At 40.5% G+C, this 21,372-nt stretch overlaps 1 protein-coding gene across 1 annotated transcript; it reads left to right on the top strand.

The window, feature by feature from the left end:
- Positions 1 to 13,836: 13,836 nt before the first annotated feature.
- Positions 13,837 to 17,228, top strand: LOC146386074 (uncharacterized). Its single transcript, XM_084932097.1, has 3 exons — positions 13,837 to 14,288; positions 15,578 to 16,761; positions 16,958 to 17,228. The coding sequence occupies exons 1-2, from the start codon at positions 14,051 to 14,053 to the stop codon at positions 16,474 to 16,476; spliced, it is 1,137 nt and encodes a 378-aa protein (XP_084788223.1). The 5' UTR covers positions 13,837 to 14,050; the 3' UTR covers positions 16,477 to 16,761; positions 16,958 to 17,228.
- Positions 17,229 to 21,372: the final 4,144 nt, after the last annotated feature.

Genomic DNA, 21,372 nt, shown 5'->3' with positions numbered 1-21,372 from the left:
TTTTATTTCCCCCTGTTTTTCCCTCACTGACCACAGCAGGGGAATCTTTGTTTTGATTCAGCCATGAATCCAGCTCACCTGATTCACCACTGAGCCCCACCGTCACTGGCATCTGACAGGGTGGCGCTGCACATTCTTCCTTTAATGTCTCTATGTTCAATCAGTTAATTAGAGTGGTTAAACATGAAGTAGACTGCGTCCACAACAAGTCAATACAGCTGTAAATGTGGCCAATTATCAATCTATCACCAATCAATAACAAAAAATAGCTTTTATTTTATGCATGCTTTTAGTCAACCACTCACCCAGAGGATTTCCAATCCCAGAAAATTCCTTCTCCCCCTTTAATGAGTCTGTCCTCCTTCCATGCCCTGGTAACTGGTCCATCCAGAGCCATATCATCTTGAAATATACATACCACAAGCCAAACCACACCTTGGTCACACCAACCCTTTTCCGCCCTGAAGATGTCCAACGTCATCTTAGTCTGGACTGTCAAAGGTGACTTTAACGCTGACTGTTCAGGCAATCCATTTTATAACATTTCCTGGTCAGATTAGCCAATCTCTGCACCAGGGTTTTAATAGTTTTGCAATTTTCATTAGTTTTTATTTTGATTTAGTTTTGACTTCAGATTTTCAATTTTATATCAGTTTTAATTAGTTTTTACCAATTGTTTGCTAGTTTAGTTTAGTTTTTATTTTTTGAAAATCCTTAGTTTCAGTTTAGTTTTGATTAGTTTCAGTTATAGTTTTAGTTGTGTTTGCAATAATTAAGTGTAACAAAATCCCAGTTTCATCATATCAGTCATGCTCTTCTGCTTATCCTTGGGTATTGAGACTATTAACTCTTGCAGCACCGGGTGTTCGTAATTTTGGTTCAAGTGAATTGATAAACCTTTTGAAGGCAATTGACTCACACAGTTATGTAGATATCCCCGTCCTGTTGTCTCGGGATGCATCACGCTGCCTTGCCTGGGGTTAGCTTCTGTTTTCTGGGGATGAGGGTTGAGTGTGCTCCCTTACCTTTTCAAGGTAAGCTAGGTTAGCCTTCTTGTGTGAGCTTTTCAAGTGCACTTTAAGGTTTGTGGGATTTTTTTCCCTTTAGAAATGTCCCTCATAATTTGTCTCTTTCCACTACAAGACACTTGCTTTATCCAAAACACAGTCATATTCAAAGTAATCCCAAATTGGACTCTGGCGCTTTCTCCCGACTTTTCCTGACATGATTCTGCGCGTGGACGGAGCAGCAACGCAGACGACTCGACTAACGTACTGCCACCTGCTGGCATAATGAGACACAGCAAGAAAAAATCTGGAAACTAAACTTCATTTTCACCCTTGACTATTGTAGGACACACACACACATCAATGAAAACTAAACACATTTTTGCCATAAATTCAGTTAATTTTAGTTAGTTTTGTGAACACTCATTACAGTTTTAGTTAATTTTCCTTTTTTTGTTTTTATTTTTATTTCCGTTAACTTCTAGTTTTCGTTATTTCGTTAGTTTTTGTTAATGATAATAACCTTGCTCTGCACACTGGAATAAACATAATCAACATGATCAACATTTTACTGCGTGTTGTTTCACCATCTTATCGATTCCAACTCTCCATCCGCATGTGGTTTGGCACATTATATTTATCTAGAACTCCACTCTGTCTCTAAATGTTTGAAGAATTTTTCATGTTTAGGGTCAAATTTTAAGAATTTGACCATACGTGAAATTAATGGTGTTATCACCCCCATCGGGGCTTACCTTTCCCACTTCTGATGATATTCCTCCCTATTCTTTGCAAGTACCCCCTTTTGGTGGCGAGAAACTGTTGGTGTGGTCAAGTGAGTGCTGTAAAAACAAAAGCTCAGGACAGAACAGTTATCAGTCATGTACTTCATACAAAATTAGCATATATTTGATTTCATATTGATCCTCTGAGTGTAATGGTACATTTTAATTTGAATTTATCAAAGCTAAACATAATAATTTTTCCTTGTTTATTTTGCTCTTGTTCTTGTGCAGCACTACATCCTATCACATGCCCCTGTCGGTTATATCCTACTTTTAAATTGCTGACTATTTCAAGAAAGCACCCAAAAGACGGGGACCAGTGTTTATTATTACATATCTCCATTTTGAATGTGACAAGCCTACCATTTCCCTGTTATCCATAGATATTAATAGAGTTTTTTGGCTTTTTTCCTCTATAAAAGTTAATTGACTCTTTACAGTGGCCTGCTATGGTTAATAATAACATGTTCAGTCATGAGTGAAATCAAAGCTTTTCTTCACTTTAGCATTTAACATTCCCAACAATATAATGTGATACATTAATCGAAACACAGCTACTAAAACACAATTTTCTTAATGCAAACATCAGTAACTCAAAATTAGCAACCAAAGGGTTCAGTCTGCAGTTCACACTCATGTGAAGCCACAGCCTCCCCCTTTAGTCTCTGTCATCCTTCTGTTCCTGCAAAAACAAAACAAAGCAAGACAAAACATCCACCCTTCTTTTACAGGCTGGGTGAATTGTTTGTGGACATTTACTAATCCTAAAGTCGGCACCGTTTTTGTCTCAGTATCAAGTCCGTTAAAACTTTTAGTCGTCAGTCCATCACAGCCCAGTTACATGCATACATCCACACACATTCATACCAGATATTGCTGCTAATGGAGTCTCACGCGCGACCTATTCAAGCATCCATCACCAGCAAATGACGTCATCATTTTAAAGGAAAACAGTTCCTTGTTTTTTGGACTGGATTGACTCGCTGCAATCCTTTTAGGCTCAGGACTTCTCATGTGATCAATGTCCCATATAAGTGAATCTCTCCCAAGCCCATTATAATCATGGAGAAAAATACTTTGCGACTGTTTCCAGTAAGAATATTTTATAGCGCTTTAAAGTTCAATCTCTCAGGCCTGGATTAAAGAGCTGATTTGTTAAATCAGGAACTCACAAAATACCAAAATATCACCACCGGTGGATCACACCTCTCAGATGTTCTTATTTCAGTGCACTGTAACAAAAGCAAAAACAAACGTAACCAATAAAATACTCATATAATAACAAATACTGGGGCCCATTGCAAACACGTCCAAGCATAAAACCATCTTTCTCTCTCTTAGAGAAAGAAAACAATCCAAACCTCACTGATAAAATCAACCTAGTGTTAAGCAAAACCCAAAAATCAACCAAAACTTCACCAGAAAGTTTTTCTCCCTCCCGGGACAATATTGTGCAGGAATACAGGGACCGTAACTCCTTTTTGCCCTGAAAAAAAAACCATGTTGGATTTACTTGATTCAATAGTGGACACTGGTTGCACACAAATGTTTTGCTTTGGCAGAAACTTAAACAACTGAGTTAAATCAACACAACCTTTTCATATTCAGTAAACCTGTGCATTTTGTGTTCATAAAACACGATTGAAACATGTTCAGATGGAGTAAGTTGAGCTCCTGGAATATTTATTTCAACACTATTCAATAACTTTTATCCAAATACTACTTGGTCACTTAAATACTACATGTTGTCTTCATATTGCATACGGTTCAACAAAGTCTAGATCCTGGTTACCATAAAAATTGAATGGGTCTACAACAACTACCATCCTCCTATCTTTATCCTGGTTGCAGCAGGGCCGGGAAATAACCCTGAAGTGACAGGTTACCAGGCAGGGTACACCCCGGACAGCTGACCAGTCTATCAGATAGAAACAAACAGCCGTTTACACTTACATTCACGGATAATTTAGAATCATCAATTAACCTAGCTCTAATAGCTGCATGACTTTTCACTGTGGCAGGAAACCAGAATACCCAGAGAGAAACCACTGCAAACTAGCCAGACTGTGGATTTGCACCCAGGACCTTCTTACTGTGGAGCAACAGCACTAACCAGCATGCCAACAATGTAGGAAATACAGGAAAGCTATGATTTCCTGTATTTGATGCAGAATTCTTTTGTTCTTGTCCTTGACAGGTTAATCCACAATAAATAGCAATAGCATGCATGTGGTGTGTGTGTCGTTGTCTGCCTCTTATAACTCCAGTGATTTTCCTGCAATTTGAAATCTTATGCGGTGTTGTGAATTCTGTGCGTTCAGCAACTAACCACTCTTATTAGATTGTATCGTGTCATCTCAATGAGAACAAATTGAGTTGTTGAATTTCGTACAGATCTTTTAAAGCCTGAGGCAATTGTGTTAAACACACGCGAGATGCTTACGTAAATCCAAGGGCTGGCCCCCTTTTTTTTCTTTTTTTTCCTTTCTTTTTTTTTTTTTTTTCCAATGTGTTCCTCCTTCAATTAAATCTCAATCACAAAAATGTGGCGCTCCGAAATAAAACTCACACCGTTAACTCATCATTTTCACTCTGTACCACTGCTCCTTATCAGGCTGTGTGAAGCACAGTAAACAATTCAGTCGAGGCCTTGAGCCATAAACAGACATCACGCACAGACATTGTTTTCATAACCAAACTGCTCTAGACCTTGTCCCCTAAATCTACACAAATGCCCTCTGGGTGACATGAAATGCATTTAACCAATAAACAATCAATGGCTTCTTGTTGTTGTAACAGATTCTGTATTTGGATGTTTGTGTGCAGCATTTTGCGTGTCAGCATAAGCATTTGTTAGTAAAGCATTCTTCATTGCATCAGCGTGTGTGTGTGCATCATTCTTCATTGCACAAGTGTGTGCATGTGTGTGTGTGTGGATCACTTCTCAGTGAATTGAATCAGCATTTCGATTTGTGTGCGTGTGTGTGTGTGTCAGTTCTCACTCAATCAACGAGTGCATATGTGTTCATATGTGTGTTTCTCTTCATTCTGAGTCAGTGTATGTAGATGTGTGTGTTCGTGTGTGTTTGTGTGTGTTTGTGTTCATCACTTTCCTGTTCTGGTGTTCTGGGTAAACCACGGCCTGAAGGGTGCCCTGGGGTCCTGCCCTCCTCCATTTCAGTCTGTTTGCATCCATTGGTGCTGCTGCTCAAAGTTCTGTCCATACTGGTTCTGGCCCCAATTGAGGCAGTCCTTTTCTCCAGTGTCCTGCATCTTCTCCTTGTCCAGCTCCTCCTTAACTTGACCCTTTTGCTTCTGTAGCTCCTTCAGGGCTTGCTCCTGCTGTTGGAGCTTTTTGTCAGGTTTGGCGACCTCCTGCTCCAGCAAGCTCCGGCCTGATTTCAAGTCCTGTATCTGGGACTCTAAGCCTGACTGATGGGTTCGATTAGCAGCCAGCTCCTCCTGAGCCATGCTCAGTTTCTGCTCTGATGCCTTGAGCTCTTACTGAGGGCAGAAACCTCAGAGTCTTTTCCGTACACGTCAGATTGAAGTTTATTGATGTTTTCCTTGCTTTGCTCCACGGCCTTCTGCAGCTCTGCTGTCCGGCTCTTCTCAGAGGTCAGCTCCTGGCCGAGCCCCGACACCTGTGCCTTCAGCTTATTTTCTTTTGGTGCTTTTGTCCATTCTGAGGTGCCTCCTGACCTCAGTTACTTCTCCTGTCTCTGGCACGCTCTTTTTGCTGCCCGATCATCCGTGTTGGTCTGTCACTGTCCTGCACAGTTTTAATGCAGAGTTGTTAAGGTCAGCATTCTTTTGCTCCCCCTCACTTTTCATCCGGGCTTAATGGGCGTCTCGTCACTGCTCTGTCAGCTGAAGCTGTCTGGAAATCTCCCCCGTGTAGTGAAACGGGCCTTGGATTTAACGCTCTCCGTCTCCGCTGCATGAGATCGTTTTCCTGCAGCAGTGTTGACATTTTCAGGTTGTTGTTGTGGGTCCAGCTGCTGTAGCATTTGGTCAGGGTCACATCAAAGATGGTAGAGGAGAGAGCAAAGATGGTAGAGGGGAGAGCAGGAGTCCAGGTCAGCCTCGGCAAAGCAGCCTGTAATCAAGCATAAAGAGAAAAAACAAAAACAAAACAAAAACGAAACAAAAACAGGCGAACAGGAAAATGATGTTGTGTTGGCTGTGTTATTCAGAGAGGGGAGAAACAACGGGGCCAGGCCCTGTGTCAGCCTTCTCTCCCCCTTTTTTTGTTTTTTCTCACCATATAATCAACTCATAACCCACCAAGTTGACAGGACAACACAGGTACATGTTAAAATTCTTAAGATCATGTTTAAAAGCCCAAAAAAGGAATTTTCCTTTATTCAGTAATCATTTGTATTAATCAGTCAGCAGAAAACATGTCACAATTTGAATCTTTTAACCACTAAATTTGTCGTGTCATCACTGGTTGGTCATCACTTTTTTCTCAAACGAGGCATTTCTCTAACACGTGCCTTTCTTATACATTTCTTTGGTTGTGTTTTTATTTTGTTTCCCAAATTTTGATTTCCCACCTTAAATAACAGCATTCCATGTCTACAGCCAGGAGTTAGAGCTTGCTTGTGAGATTCAGGGACACATGGTGCTAATAACAATTCAGCCAAAAACTTGCCTGAAAATTTCCAGTGATGGTAACCGATAACTGGAGGAGAAGATGTCCTTTAAGCTTCTTTTCAGGGTGGGGACAAAGCTGGGGTCAAGCTGCAAACTTTTGAGCCAAAGCTTGGCCTGTCTGTCGTCCCAATTCTGTTAATTTATCCTTTTGCCGCTGTACTCAGGTTTCCAGGTTGAGAGAAATCCACCTGTATTAACACACTAAAATATTCACTTAGTATTTCTTTTCTGAAAACATCCACTCGCTTCATCTGCCTAGATTTTACTCTCTCTTGGTGCATACTTCACACAGTCAGGCAGTTGCCTTTTATGGGCATGCAAAGTTCCTGTCTCACACACAGCTACTCACCCCGGCAGCTGCAAAGCCGTCTTCACGTCCTCTCTCCACACTCTCAGCCACAATCCTCCATTAATATGAATGTATAAAACCAGTAATAATTATCCCTAGAAACACACCCTCAAGAAAATTCACTGTATACACACAATTCACTGTTCACCATAAAACTGAAACAAATCACCCCCGTATTTATCACTCAATCTTACCCTGCCGACTGAAGTGCCGGTCTAAATCATGCACGATTTGTCTCTTCTATATCAAAACCCAGCCATATATCAAACATTCACCGTAGTCATTCAAAACCTTATTTGTAATATTATAATCAACAAAATCAGCGTTTTTATTACAGGCATGTATCATTGTTTGCAAATCATAATTATAAAACTCAAAAACACGCTAAACAGGAAGCAAAAGTCCTCTGTGCGCTTCACAGCAGCCACCTCATTTGCATGTTCACACACCGTCTAAAAATAGCTCGCAGCGCTGCAGCGCGCTGTCGTCACACACAGCCTCGTCTCACACACAGCTCTATTATTTTATATTACAAAGACGTCTTATATTTACAATCACTCTCAGGCCTGACAGCTTTAGCGCCTACACAATTTTGACAAATTTAAGTTAACGGGTCCAACCGAAGAAAGTCCAACTTTTTTGTGATCAATTAACCAGTATCAGACTCTAACTGTTTCTGGCCTAATCTCTAAAATCCCTAACTCAATTTAACAGTGTCCAAAAAAAGTGCAGATACCGTTCCAAACGGTAAAGTGGTGCAACCACTAGTTATTCTGGAGTGCCCCAAGCTCCACAGTGACCAACTGACTATCCCTCAAAGAGGACAAGGCCTAGGCGTCCCCGGCCTTGGCAAGCGTTACCTCTGAGCACTGCGCTTCTTAGCGGTTCCACCGCCGTTCTAGGATAATTTATAACACTTTGAAACAACAGTCAACCCCCCAAACAAGAGTATGACTGAGGCAGGTGCAACCTAGTGGTCAATGGAGCCTCTAACTCACAAAATGACCAATTCCCTATCAAACTACTTGGGCTTCTAACCCAATTTCACTGTTCTACTTTACCTTGGGACTCTAACCCAGTATTATAACTTACTTCAACTTTCAAATCTCATGAGATTTTCATTAAAATCAAAACAGACATCTACCAGTAATTTCAGTGAGTAGACTTTAATTTTATCATGTCCAATTTGGCACACTTTGGAAATAGATTCAACAGGTAGTGCCTTACCTTTGTATAAGCCGGCTTATGCCCACTCACGTCAGACCACTGGCTTGTGCCTGTCTGTTCGACAACCTCGGACCGTCCAAACCTCCAACTTCCACCCCAATACCACAGGACGAGCCCCCAAACTGTTACGGATTCAAATATTGGGGATGGATACAAGAGGAAAAACCAAAATAACCACACTGGTCCGGCCGGGTTGAGTCAAACGATGATTTTAATGATCACACGCGTGGGAGATGGACACCGTACGCAGACAGCATCAGATCTCAAAATAGTGGAGCATTGATCAAACTCTTATAGCCTCTAGTGGCCCCCACCTAATCATAAAAGCCTAAACATTCACATTCTTTCTCTCACACAGCGCCTAAGCTACGACCTTGGCTCCCTGTTTATCTGCTCCTGCTGAGATGGGGCAGAAAACCTCTCCAGTATGTTCTGTTCTCTTCTAATCAGACAAATAAGGCAATGGCTTTCTGCGAACAGTATTTCTTATAACTCAGCAGTATAATGCATCATAAAACAATATCATTCGTTCACAATAAATCAGCAGTCTAATGTAATGCAAATCAGTTTAACAAATGCAATAGTTATCACCTTCTTCTAATTCAGGAGAATAATGCAAGCTAAAACTACATAATAATTCACAATCTTTAATTAGGGGTCTAACATGGCATAAAATAATATTATAATCCCACAATCCCTAGAAATGTGTTTCCAGAGTCCCAGGTTTAGTGACTTCCTGTCCACCATCACATTAGCTGAGTAGTTGTCAAATTTGAGGGGAGCAGAGGAGATCAGACACCAGTCAGCAGGTCAGAGGCCATCTCTCATTTCACAAATCAATCGCTTGATTTATAAATGGAACAAACACACCATCAGACCAGGTAATGACCCATTATGAGACAACAGCCGTCTGAGAGGAGATGTTCTGTATCACAAAACATGGGAAACAAACAAACTCTAGGCATTCTGAAATATATAAAGCTCAACAAAAAAAGACAACCATATCAGATCCTGATGTAATTCATGTTGTTGTCTTTATTAGTCATTTAAAAAGAGGTCTAGAAAAAGTGTCCAGGAAGAGATTCTACTATTTATGCAGCACTGCCCCCGTGTGGCCACAAAGATACACAACAGCTTCATTTCTCAGCCTGTTGCCTTCTTTTTCCTTCATGATGTAAACAGTGAATGAACTGAAAGAAGTCAACCCATAAACTGTTAAACTGACACAACAGTCATGATGATTATGTAGCAAGTTGTAGTTGACTTTCTGGTGGTCGTTTTGGTATACAATTTAAAAGCCATTTTCTTTTATAAATACACCATACACTTTGTTCTCGACCATTTCTTTTCCTCATATCCTTAACGGACAGTGGAGGAACACTACATCTAGCTTCTGTTTAACATTTATCCAGGCGCCTACACACTGTACCTCTACAGAAACCAAGGGAGAGAGACAGACACACAAAGATTTCCACTTGAATCTTGGTCTCAAAATAGAAAAAGTTTTATCACAAAATAATTACAAGAGCACAAATAAAAACTCAAAACCAAAGACAAATGAAATAAAAAGGCAAGGCCCTGCGACTGAACACAGCACATCTTGCACACCTTTAAAATTCACAAATTTCAGTTTTCTTTGTCAGTCTGTGGTATTAAAAAAATCTCAACATGATGACCAATGTTTGACCTTTCACCTCTAGCATAGTTTTCTCTGGATTTCAATCTGGCCACTCCTGAAATGACATTTATCAGTGTATGTACAGCATCCATTTTTGGTTTAGACAGTCTGACACAGACCGTCTCCATGGCAACCTCCGAGACTATTCTTTTCCCCCCAAAAAAAAAGTCTCTATATGACCACCAACAAACCTGTTACACCATATTTTTTCACCAGCTCACCTTTGCTGAAGGTTGTCATACAAATCTAAACATCTTTTGAGAAAGTCCACATCACTCTGATCTGTAATGAAAACAGAAAAACAATGACAACACCAGCAGAGGCCTCCGACATAAACCTGGCAACATAAATCTAGATAACTTTGCTTCTCTTAAAACATTTAACAAAGATTAAATTTCTAACAAATATACCAATATAAATATATATTCCAGAAACAGGACATTCCAGTTAGATCCTCTCCAAACTTATACTGGGCAGCTCAGCCCATCATCCACTTTTACAAAACAGAAAGCCGCCTGATACAACAGCCCCAAAAGTGACAAAAATCCACCTCCAAAAAGCAAAACTTCTCATAATGGAAAAACAAAAAAGATTGTCAATCCTATCAAACACTTTCTCTTAATCTAAAGAAATTATTCCAACATCAAACTGTACAATTTACAAATAACTACCAAGTCTCTCATGAGAAAACTCTTGTTCACATTAGAGCTGTGTGGTACACAGTACGACTGATCTCTGTGAGTGATTCATTTCACAAAGTGTTTCAGCCTGGTGGCCAGTACTTTTGAAGGAAGTTAGTAATCTGTGCATAACAGAGCCACGTCTCCATTTCTAAGCAGAGACAAATCTCTGTTTTTTAGGGAGAAGAGAGAGCCCCACGTGATGACTCGATGCCAGTAACAGTCTTTTACAGAAGTCTGCAGGCAGCCCACCCTGTGCAGGAGCCAGCTGACCAGCAGCAGCACTAATCTCCTCCAAAGAAAAGTTAGCATCCAGGACAGCTCTGTCCTCAGAGCTCAGCTGAGGAAACCCCTGCAGCAGCTTCTCCACTCAAGCTTTATTACTTTCCTCCATCCCTAACATGGTGGTGTAAAAGTCCACGGCATACTGACCTGCTCTTGAAGCTTTCACCAGTGGCTTCATGGTGGTACAGTACTCCCTAAGGAATGCAACTTCTGCAGGACTCAACCTGTAAGACACAACAACAAAACCCACCATGACTATAATAGGGATCTTCTGATTTAATATTAAGAGTCTGCTCACGTTTTTAACCATCCATTAAGGAAAATTCACAAAATTTGCAACCATATTGGTAGGTGTCCAATTTTACTCACATTTTCACCTTGAACTCCTCACAAATGCTCCTGATGGCATTTTCCCCCTTCTCATCAATGATGCGTATTATCCTTTCAGTGGCAAGGTAGGTTGAATTCCATTGTGTTGCATTGGGACGAATGATCTGTAGTTCACACTTGTCCTCTACCACTTCATTAGCCAAATGAGACCGGCCAGTTTTGTTCCAAATGGCCTGGCATTTTGCAAAGGTTGCACAAGAGAGCCTCTTGTAGGTTTCATTCATGCTCTCTGCTAGGGCAGCATCAGATGTTGCCACAAGGTTTAGCAGGTGACATGCACATCGCTGATGAGGCGGGAGTTGATACTCCAAACCAGAGTCTTCATCAAGAATTGCACTTGCCTCATGGTAGTCAATATGGTCAGTCAGGTCAATAGTTTCTGGGTCTGCTTCATCTTCAGCTTCATCTGCATCATTTTGTGCCCCAAACATGTGGAAGGCCTTGACAAAGTTGGATCCACTATCAGTTGTGGTTCTTACAACTTTGCCTCTAATCTTGTATTGGCAATGGATATCATCAAGCGCACCAGCAAGCATGTCAAATGTGTGAGACCCTCTCAATCTTTTGCATGCTGGTGCTGCAGATCTTCTTTCCAGGGACTCTTCCTCTATCCAATGGCATGTGACTCCAAGGTAACTTTTCTGATGAGCTGACCAACAATCAGTAGTGGTAGCAACAAATTTGACTTTATCCAATGCTGCAACCAAAGTCATCTTCATGTGATCAGCAGCTTCACAGATTCTGGCACAGACAGTGGGTCTGGAGATGACTTTGGCTTGAGGTTGTAATGTGGTAACCAATTCTTTGAAAGATGGCTGTTCTACCACTGCAAATGGCTGTAGACCCTCACATATGAAATTGATGACAAGCTTGTCAACAGTTGCTTGTGGAACATGTTTGTTTGCAGCTCTCAACATCAGGTCTGGTAACTTGGCTTGTGTATTTGCTGAGAGCTTGTTTGGTGTGGCTGTGGTCTTTCGCTGACGAGATGTTGATGCCACAGTGATATTGTACTGCTCAATCTTCGATGGATGTTTCCTCTGTAGAGATAAATATTATCATACGTCAGGTTCATACATTACTTCATAACATCACTGTGATTAACACTAAAGGAAAACACATTTTTAAAACATCATTCAACTAGACATGAGCTAATCTTTGATTGTTTAGCATAGTATAAAAGAGTGGTGAATTTGATCAAATCTTGCAGATATATTGCTGTATTTATTTACAAATGTAAACCAATTTTGAACGATCATTGCAAAAAACATGAATTTCTGTATACATTCTAAGTTCTGTAATCTGTATACTATCTGTAAAAAGAGTATCGACCAATGTATCAGTATCTAAATTTTTAACTCCTTTTTATCAGTATCACCCTAAAGTTTTCAGTATTAGTCAGGTCCTAAAAATACTAAGAGAGCAAAATATGTGTATATAGCAAATCTAATTTAAGAAAAGGGATCACATACACAAAAATGCTGCCGATACAGCTAACAAATAAAAACAATCCACATTATGTTCTTTAAAAAAATATATCATATTGGGAAACATATAACCCTACTGATTAAGAGCCATGTCACTATGATAGACCTATATCAGGCCAATGATACTGATCAACTGATCCATCAATCGGGCTCTGGTACATGTCAGCTGAGAGCTGGAAGATTAATTTGAGATGCAGCTCAGCACTGTGTTCAAGTTTTTGTTTTTGTTTTTTATAGGCCAGCTGATTGTAGGCCTGTGAGTTTTAAATGACTACAAATTAAATTTATTGTAATGACGGTGGTTATCCAAATAATAAGCTAAAACATTCCTATGAATTGTAGCTCAATTATGCATGCACACACGCACATTAGCTAGCTCCGTCTTATTTTACTATCAGGCTAACCAATGGCGGTGACAATATCTTAGCCAAACTAATAACCTTAACACACATGAAAAATAAGAAGGCAATATTGTACACGTATAGTTGTAAAACCTCTTACCTCAATGTGTTTTTTTAAGATTAGACGCTGAAGTCTTGTAAGCTGAAATGACTGTAGAGGTCAAACAAAGTTTGCACTGCATCTGGACGCTGTCTCCTTTTCTCCCTCTGTACATGAAAAATTCCTCCAGGTATGGCCACGGGCACGCGTCCTCCGTCTTTTCTACGTCGTTTTCATGGTTGACAGTGTTGTCCTCTGTCTCCATTTTGGCTTCTTTGTCTCGAAATCTTCCGTCTATAAAGTAGTTTGTACTCCACCATTTAGCACCTCTAGACACCTGTGCCTGCTGCTGCAGCGGAGTTTATTCTTTGCTTACGTCTTAAATTGGCAGGTGTTAAGATATTCATTGTGTGTACTCATGTTGTACAGTGTTTAACTGGATTATGGTTACTGTGGTTTAACAGAGACAGTATATTAGTTGTCACCACAAGGAGGCACTGTTTCATTGTAAGATCACGGATGCTGCGTCATCACGCCCCTAAGAAGAAAAAAGTACACCACAACGAAAATGGCACCCATGAGGAAAGTTTTGCCGCCTGTTGATGTGGAATAAAGTTCCCAAAATATTAAGGACATTTTTGACTCCGTTGTCATTTTCCTTCGAGTTGATCGCTGTGATGCTGCAATACTCAACAGCGCGGTTGCGATTGCACGGCCTAATTGGTTGCAAAAATGCAGAAGAAAGGTTTGAATATTAATTCAAATTGTGGGCGTACTCAGTAGCGACTTTTGATTTTATAAGTAGCGAAGTAGATTACATGGTGTAAGTTGTACTCAAGTATGAGTAAAATTACATATTTGAAAAATTACTCATAAAAGTACAAGTACCCAAAAAATCTACTTAATTACAGTAACGTGAGTATTTGTAATTCATTACTTCCACCCCTGACTGTAAATGACCATTAATTAACTGTAAATTACACTGCTGTGAGCTCCATTCATATAGTTATATCATGTGCACATGTGTTGACAACCGTAACCATGGCCGCCAAGGGGATATAAATGCTGCACAAGGTTCCAAACGTCTGTTTACACTTGCTCGTGGACTTGTTTCGACCTGCTCCAACCTCAGCCTGTGGAAAGCTAAGTTTTGGAAAACACTTTACTGAAAGCGGATTTAACTTGAAAGCACAACAAGTACTTCATCTGTGGATTGTTTGTACTTGTTTTTGTTTTTCAAGTTTGAAGATGGCTCACCGTGGACCCGGACTCCCCGACTGTCACCTGGACTTCGCTGCAGGTACGTTTGAAAATTTCTTTAAATGTAAATTACTGTAATAATTTAACAAGTTCCAGTGTGAATATCAAGTTTTAACGTGATCAAATATGTGTATTCCAAGATTGTTTCCCGTAAATTGTTTGTATGCTTTAAATTTTCCGGGAGAGGTGTAGAAATTATTAACGACTGGTGTATGAATATGAAAAAAAGGTGTTACTTTGATTTGAAGGCTTCAAATTTGACACTTTTCTTTAAAATGAAATGGTTAAAAATAGCTTAATGGACTAAAATTTGTAAAATGCCCAAAATTCAGTTTCTGTGGTAACGCCATCTTCAAGATGTCATGGCGTCAGAACACGCAGGTGTAAACAGATCCAGGTCCCCTCCTAACATCCTTTTCTTCTCCGGATCAAAGGCTTTATTGACATAAACTATATTTTTTGTCTCTGCTGCAAAACACAAAGATAAAAAAAATACAAATAAAATAATATCAAAAGAATATGAAAACAGTAGTAATAATGGCATTAAGACCTATCTTCTGTTACAGTAATGCTTTTAACCTTATTGGATAGCAGAGAGAGATATTGTACACAGGGATATTTACACAGGGATAGCATGTTTACCACAGATTAGATGTATCTGTCCTTATGGCAGATACAGTCCTTGTGCACATTTCTAAAAATGTGGATTCTGAGTTAAGAGTTTCTGTTTGTTTGTTTGTTTGTTTGTTTGTTTGTTTTTCACTTGACCATCATTTTCAGACATACCTGCAGAGCTTTGTGTGTGCAATTTTTACTCTTGCCAAGGAGATTGCGTTTTTATTTTAAAAAAAAATTTTATATTTAGGACATGCGATTGGTACATGTGGTCTAAATGTTACATTATGGTTTGCATCCACATATTTAACTTATGAGCTTTTTTCAAAATGTGTGACATCGTGAATTGTAAATAAAACAGGAGAATGAGCTGCATGGTTAGTTATAAATTTACTGTAGTATATTTATATAATAAGTTACTCATGTCCAGCTATTTACAAATCAATACCTATTATCCATTACCTATTCCAACATAGTGTTTGCATAAAGGCTTACAAAGAACAAATAAAACAAATTGAATGTACACAAAATACAGTGTCATATATAGTGTCAATATAGTGTCACCTTAAAAGTACACAGAGTGAGCTGCCTTGGTGGAGGTTTGGTGGTCTTCTATTAAAAAACTTCACTTAAACTAACAGATGTAGGTCTGTTGCTTTAACACTGGGTGTCTATTACATTCCTAATGTTATTTTAAAAACTGTTTCCTCACAGGGCGTCTTGACTATGTGGTTGAACGCCCTGCAGAAGAAGGCCTTCCTGAAGTCATCAGGATCCTGGATGACAGTCTCCAGAGCACCACCTCTTCTGGTGAAGCTCAGGACACTGATACCCAGCGTATCAGCGAAGGTGAGTATGGTGAGTATATTCTTATCTCATCCCCCCCCTCTTCTGATGAAGAACAGGACACTGATACCCAGCGTATCAGCGAAGGTGAGTATGGTGAGTATTTTTTCCCTCTCTCACCCTCACCCTCTTCTCATGAAGCACCAGATGCTGATGACGGTGAACAGCAAGGTGAGTACCCCCCCTACCTACCTGTAGACGATGACGAGGTGAGTGAACAGACTGACAATTCATCTGACTGGAACGACTCAGAAGAGTGGGGGGATTGGCTTAGCGATGACTCGGGGTATGACACCATGGATGAGAGAGATTATTCCCCTCTCATCCGGGAGCACCCTCCAGAGCCGTTTTGGCACGATTGGCAACATCCTATTGCTCCAGGTGCTGCCCCCATCGCCATGCCGCCTTTCGGCCAGGCCAACGCCCCACTCTTCCCTCGAGTTGTTGCCCCAGTTGGTGATCCGCCAGCTGCTCCTCCCTCAGCTGCTCCCTCTGCTGCTCCTTCCTCAGCTGCTCCCTCTGCTGCTCCTTCCTCAGCTGCTCCCTCAGCTGCTCCCTCTGCTGCTCCTTCCGCAGCTGCTCTCTCTGCTGCTCCTTCCTCAGAAAAGAGAAGCAGAGAAGACATCTGCACCGAAGAGGTAAGTGCAAAGAGGTGCAAGGTAAGTGACCAGTTTGATGCCCCTTCAACATCCTCAGGTAGTTTTGGAGTCAGACGTTTCTGGGAGAGGCCTTTTACCCTTTCCCTTGATGACAGTGACTCTGATTAGTTTATGTTAGAACGTGTTTTTAAACTTTGCCTTTGTGTTTTTGTTTTTACAGATATAAGAACATCTGACTCGGACATGTGAAATGTATTGTTTTTTTCTTGATATGTGACATTAATATTAATATTACATTATGACTGAAAGGTAGTTTTTTAGTTGTTATTACTTCCAGTTACGTCCACGATGGAGCAAACACCCCACCCAGAAGACAGCCTTACCCCGACCAACCCGATGAGAAGGATGGATGACCAAGTGAAAAACAGGAGAGTGGTGCTGTGTTCCAACTATGTAAGTTATCACCTCACATTGACAACAAACTGTATTGAAGGCGAAATTCTTCCAATAGTTGGTATAAATCATCATCCTATGTCAGCAGCACTGTAGGTTTAGGTTTATTTATATTTTTCATGTATATACGTTGGGTTTAAAATTGTTTTTTTGTTTTGTGTTAAAATGACGTCTTTCTTGTGTTATTGCTTTGCAGGGAAGCTGAGAGTGGACAGAGCTGCACAGAGGACCAAAGATCCACTCTCAGCACTTCATACCTGACTGGCCACAGCACCACCCCTCCTCACCCAGGGTGAGGAGGGTCCTGACCCCGCCTGCACAGAGGGAGTTGTGAACATGCACTTCTGTGTCGGTGGGTTTAGGATCCTCGTCACACACACACGGATGAAGACTGTCACTGGAAGATGTCTCCATTGCATCAGCAGGACGTAAGCATTTGTAAAATATTACAGTTTGTGATGTTTTATACATATTTTTATTGCATAATTTAAAACTATGAGATATAAAATAAACCAATTTTCATAACATTTTCTGTGTATTTAGTTGTTTTCTTAATAAGTTATTTGGAACATCAATGCAACCTGTCAGCTTTTTATTGAGGATTTAGAAAGTTTCTGGTGGCCCGAGTGTGTACAGTGGGGTGTTGTTTTTGTCACATGGTGAAAGTGACCTCATGGGGAGCAAAAAGAACAACTGAACTATTTGGGGATTCACAGACTTTCGTAATCGCTAAAAACAATTAATAAAAATTGTTCTGTGTGAACTAAAAGCTCAAATATAAACCATCCTGACACACTGACACAAATGATCAGCTGTTTATAAGCAGGACAGTGTTTTCATGAGCCTGGGTGAAGCTAATTTGCATGAGTTTAACCTCCTGGTCAAAAACTTGCATGACTCTGTTATCACTGTAACTTTCTTCTGTTTATTTATTCATTTTTGCTAATTGTAGTAGATTAATATGTTCACCAACTGATTCTTGGCCTGAATGTTTGAATGTTTGCAGTTTCAGGTCCTACTGATCAGTGTTAAGTACTGTAGAAAGTGAGCAGCAATTAAATCGAGTTCTGGGATGAAATGGGACAAAAGGGTAATGTGACAGCCACATTAGTTCCCTTCCCTCGTTTAACAATGTGTAAGCAAACTGCTTTAACCTGCAATTTACTGCATGTTGTTAGGCTGCATGGTACAACCACAGTCTGCTAACCACCCGTGGTGATCGAAGGTTTTGAGGTCTTGTTCGAACTACTGATGAAGTTTTATCAAAGCTTGTTAAGTTTCCCAACCACATTTTATCCTGATGGTCCAAGGCTTACATCTTTATGCTCACAAACATACTTCTGTAATTAATCAGTGACCGATTTATTACTTTAAGTTACAGTGTGAGGGGCATTAATGAACATAAATCAGATTTAACTGGATTATGTGTTTAGGTCAAGAGACACAGACCTTCATCTTTAAGAGGCTCTTCTTGAATGTCTAATCACGATGTTTGCCATGCAAATACACTGGGCGGTTGTTTTTAACAGAATCATTTAATGATTCTGATGAAATGAAGTATTGTTTCAATGAGCTGTGGCACCATTCTTGCTTTAGCAGTGAAAGGAGTCAGGTAGGGCTCCATCAGGAAGAGGGCCCCAGAGGTCCTATGCCCCCGCCCACTTCCCTGGGGCTTGAACATCAGTGGATTTCCACTTAAGCAAAGCCTCATCAAGTTCCTGCAAACAGCTCTACACACACACTATCATGTACAGAGTGTGGATGCTGTGTCTAAGACCACGATCATTGTGTTTCTACCATCTGGTGCAAGCTTCATCTGTCTCACTGTGTTCTCCTAAAGTCCAAGACAGCAGGACAGTGAAATCAATCTCACTTGTAGGTGCCAGAAATCAGTGGATATGAGATTAATGGTGGTAATCAGGTTATGCATTTGTTGTCTTCTCAGCAGGTGGGAAACATCTCTCTTTATTTGTTTATGTACATGTGTATCAGAAATCTATTTTCCTGTACAGCTCAGGTTTAAGGCACAATGTTGATCTAATCTAATGAAGGTCAGTGCCTTTTTAGAGTCAGTGAAAATACTGACATTAGTGATGTTAACCCTTGACTAAGAGTTTCTTAGTCAAATGTTAATGGGAAACACATTTCCACACCACCATCTTCTAAGCTGTGATGCTACATGTGCAGCAGCAAACGTCCAATTAGTACCGATCAGAAGGTTGGAGGTTCGATCGCTGCCTGATCTGGTCTGTATCTCAAAGTATCCTTGGACACGATACTGAACCCCAAACTGCTCTTTCATGAGTCCATCAGAGTATGAATGTTAGATAGAAAGAACTTAGGTGCAGAAAAGTGCTTGTGTGAATGAGGTGTATAAAGTACTTTGAGTGCTTGAGTAGAAAAGTGCTATTTAAGAACAAGGATGTGCAAGAATTTGCTAGACATGCTCTTCTTTTTCCAAAACTAAAAATGTTATTTCAAATTTGGCAGCCTGTGTGTCAAAGAGACTGAAGAGTAACTAAAGGGCAAAGTCCAGGAATACAGCCAAACTCAGGAGATCAGTTAGGAGCACAACTGAGCAAAGGTGATTCAAAAAAATGGAGAGAATCTCTGCCATGCAGTGCCATGCTGAGCAGACTGGTTTACAGCCACAAGAGAGACTCAGCGTTCACAGATCATAAAATCTTCAGGGAGCAAAGCTCTCAGAGAAACTATAATGCAATCCACAGATAGAATACAGTCAATAAACTCCAAGTGAAATGTTAAACAGTGCATGGATAGCTTTTTGTTCAGCTTTTTCTTCGTATCCTTTTTCCCCCTTTCTAAAGTCTCTTCAGAGGCTTTGCAATTTGTCAAACAGCAGCTGGTAAAAAGGCTTTTGCAGTGAGGCAGGGAGCCTGTTCAAACCAGATTATGCTTGATTTGATGACTGCAGAGAACTTGGGGCTGACAGCTCAGATTAGGATCGGTTCTCCCTTGAAAAGGCATTAGTGTGTTCTGTCATGGCAGGATTTCTGTTCAATGTGCAGTTAGATTGAAATCAAAGGGCACCAAAGACACCCAAACCTGAGGGATCATTACGTGACACCCAAAGCATCTGAGCAGTCTTATTCCTTCATCTGTACCAAATTACTCAGATTCACAGACGTCGTGCACAGCAGACCTGCAATACAACAATGAATAACAGGAGTTACGCCTGCGTTTGACAGGTCAAAATGTCACAGGGAGCAGTTCAGTTAAGTTTCATTCCCCTCCAGAAATCACTTCATGAATGATTATCAGGAACCTTTGAGTAATGACAGCACTTAAATGAGTGTTTCCTTACCATAATCCACTTTGTCACCAAGTTTTAGGATGAGAACGTTTTTTTTCTACTTCTATTTTTTTTTTATATCGTTGTTATTATTTCTGTTGTAATTTGTGTTTGTTTCATTATGGCAATCCTGGCGTTCCATATATTTCTGCCTGCGTGTCACAAAGTCTTTTTCTGCCTGCGTGTCACAAAGTCTTGTTCTGCATGCGTGTCACAAAGTCTTTTTCTGCCTGCGTGTCACAAAGTCTAGTTCTGCCTGCCTGTCACAAAGTCTAGTTCTGCCTGCGTGTCACAAAGTCTTTTTCTGCCTGCGTGTCACAAAGTCTTTTTCTGCCTGCGTGTCACAAAGTCTAGTTCTGCCTGCCTGTCACAAAGTCTAGTTCTGCCTGCCTGTCACAAAGTCTAGTTCTGCATGCGTGTCACAAAGTCTTGTTCTGCCTGCGTGTCACAAAGTCTTTTTCTGCCTGCGTGTCACAAAGTCTATTCCTATGGAACGCCAGGACTGCCATAATGAATTAATTAAATACACCATTAAATAATTAATTGTGTCAATAATTAATTAATTAAATGTGTCAATAATTAATTAATTACATGTGTCATAACTATTTATTTAATTAATTAATTCCAATTTTAATTAATTATTGCCACATTTAATGTTGTATTTAATTAATTCATTATGGCAATCCTGGCGTTCCTTATATTTCTGCATGCGTGTCACAAAGTCTAGTTCTGCCTGCGTGGCACAAAGTCTAGTCCTGCCTGCGTGTCACAAAGTCTTTTTCTGCCTGCGTGTCACAAAGTCTTTTTCTGCCTGCGTGTCACAAAGTCTAGTTCTGCATGCGTGTCACAAAGTCTAGTTCTGCCTGCGTGTCACAAAGTCTAGTTCTTCCTGCGTGTCACAAAGTCTAGTTCTGCCTGCATGTCACAAAGTCTAGTTCTGCATGCGTGTCACAAAGTCTAGTTCTGCCTGCGTGTCACAAAGTCTTGTTCTACACGCGTGTCACAAAGTCTAGTTCTGCATGCGTGTCACAAAGTCTTGTTCTACACGCGTGTCACAAAGTCTAGTTCTGCATGCGTGTCACAAAGTCTTGTTCTGCACGCGTGTCAAAAAGTCTAGTTCTGCATGCGTGTCACAAAGTCTAGTTCTGCATGCGTGTCACAAAGTCTAGTTCTGCCTGCGTGTCACAAAGTCTTTTTCTGCTTGCGTGTCACAAAGTCTAGTTCTACCTGCGTGTCACAAAGTCTTTTTCTGCCTGCGTGTCACAAAGTCTAGTTCTGGCTGCGTGTCACAAAGTCTA

The sequence above is a fragment of the Perissodus microlepis genome, chromosome 6 (assembly GCF_051167445.1).
Source record: "Perissodus microlepis isolate ML-2025 ecotype Zambia chromosome 6, ASM5116744v1, whole genome shotgun sequence".
Taxonomy (NCBI): Eukaryota; Metazoa; Chordata; class Actinopteri; order Cichliformes; family Cichlidae; genus Perissodus; species Perissodus microlepis.
This window is presented reverse-complemented; position numbering and strand designations above follow the sequence as displayed.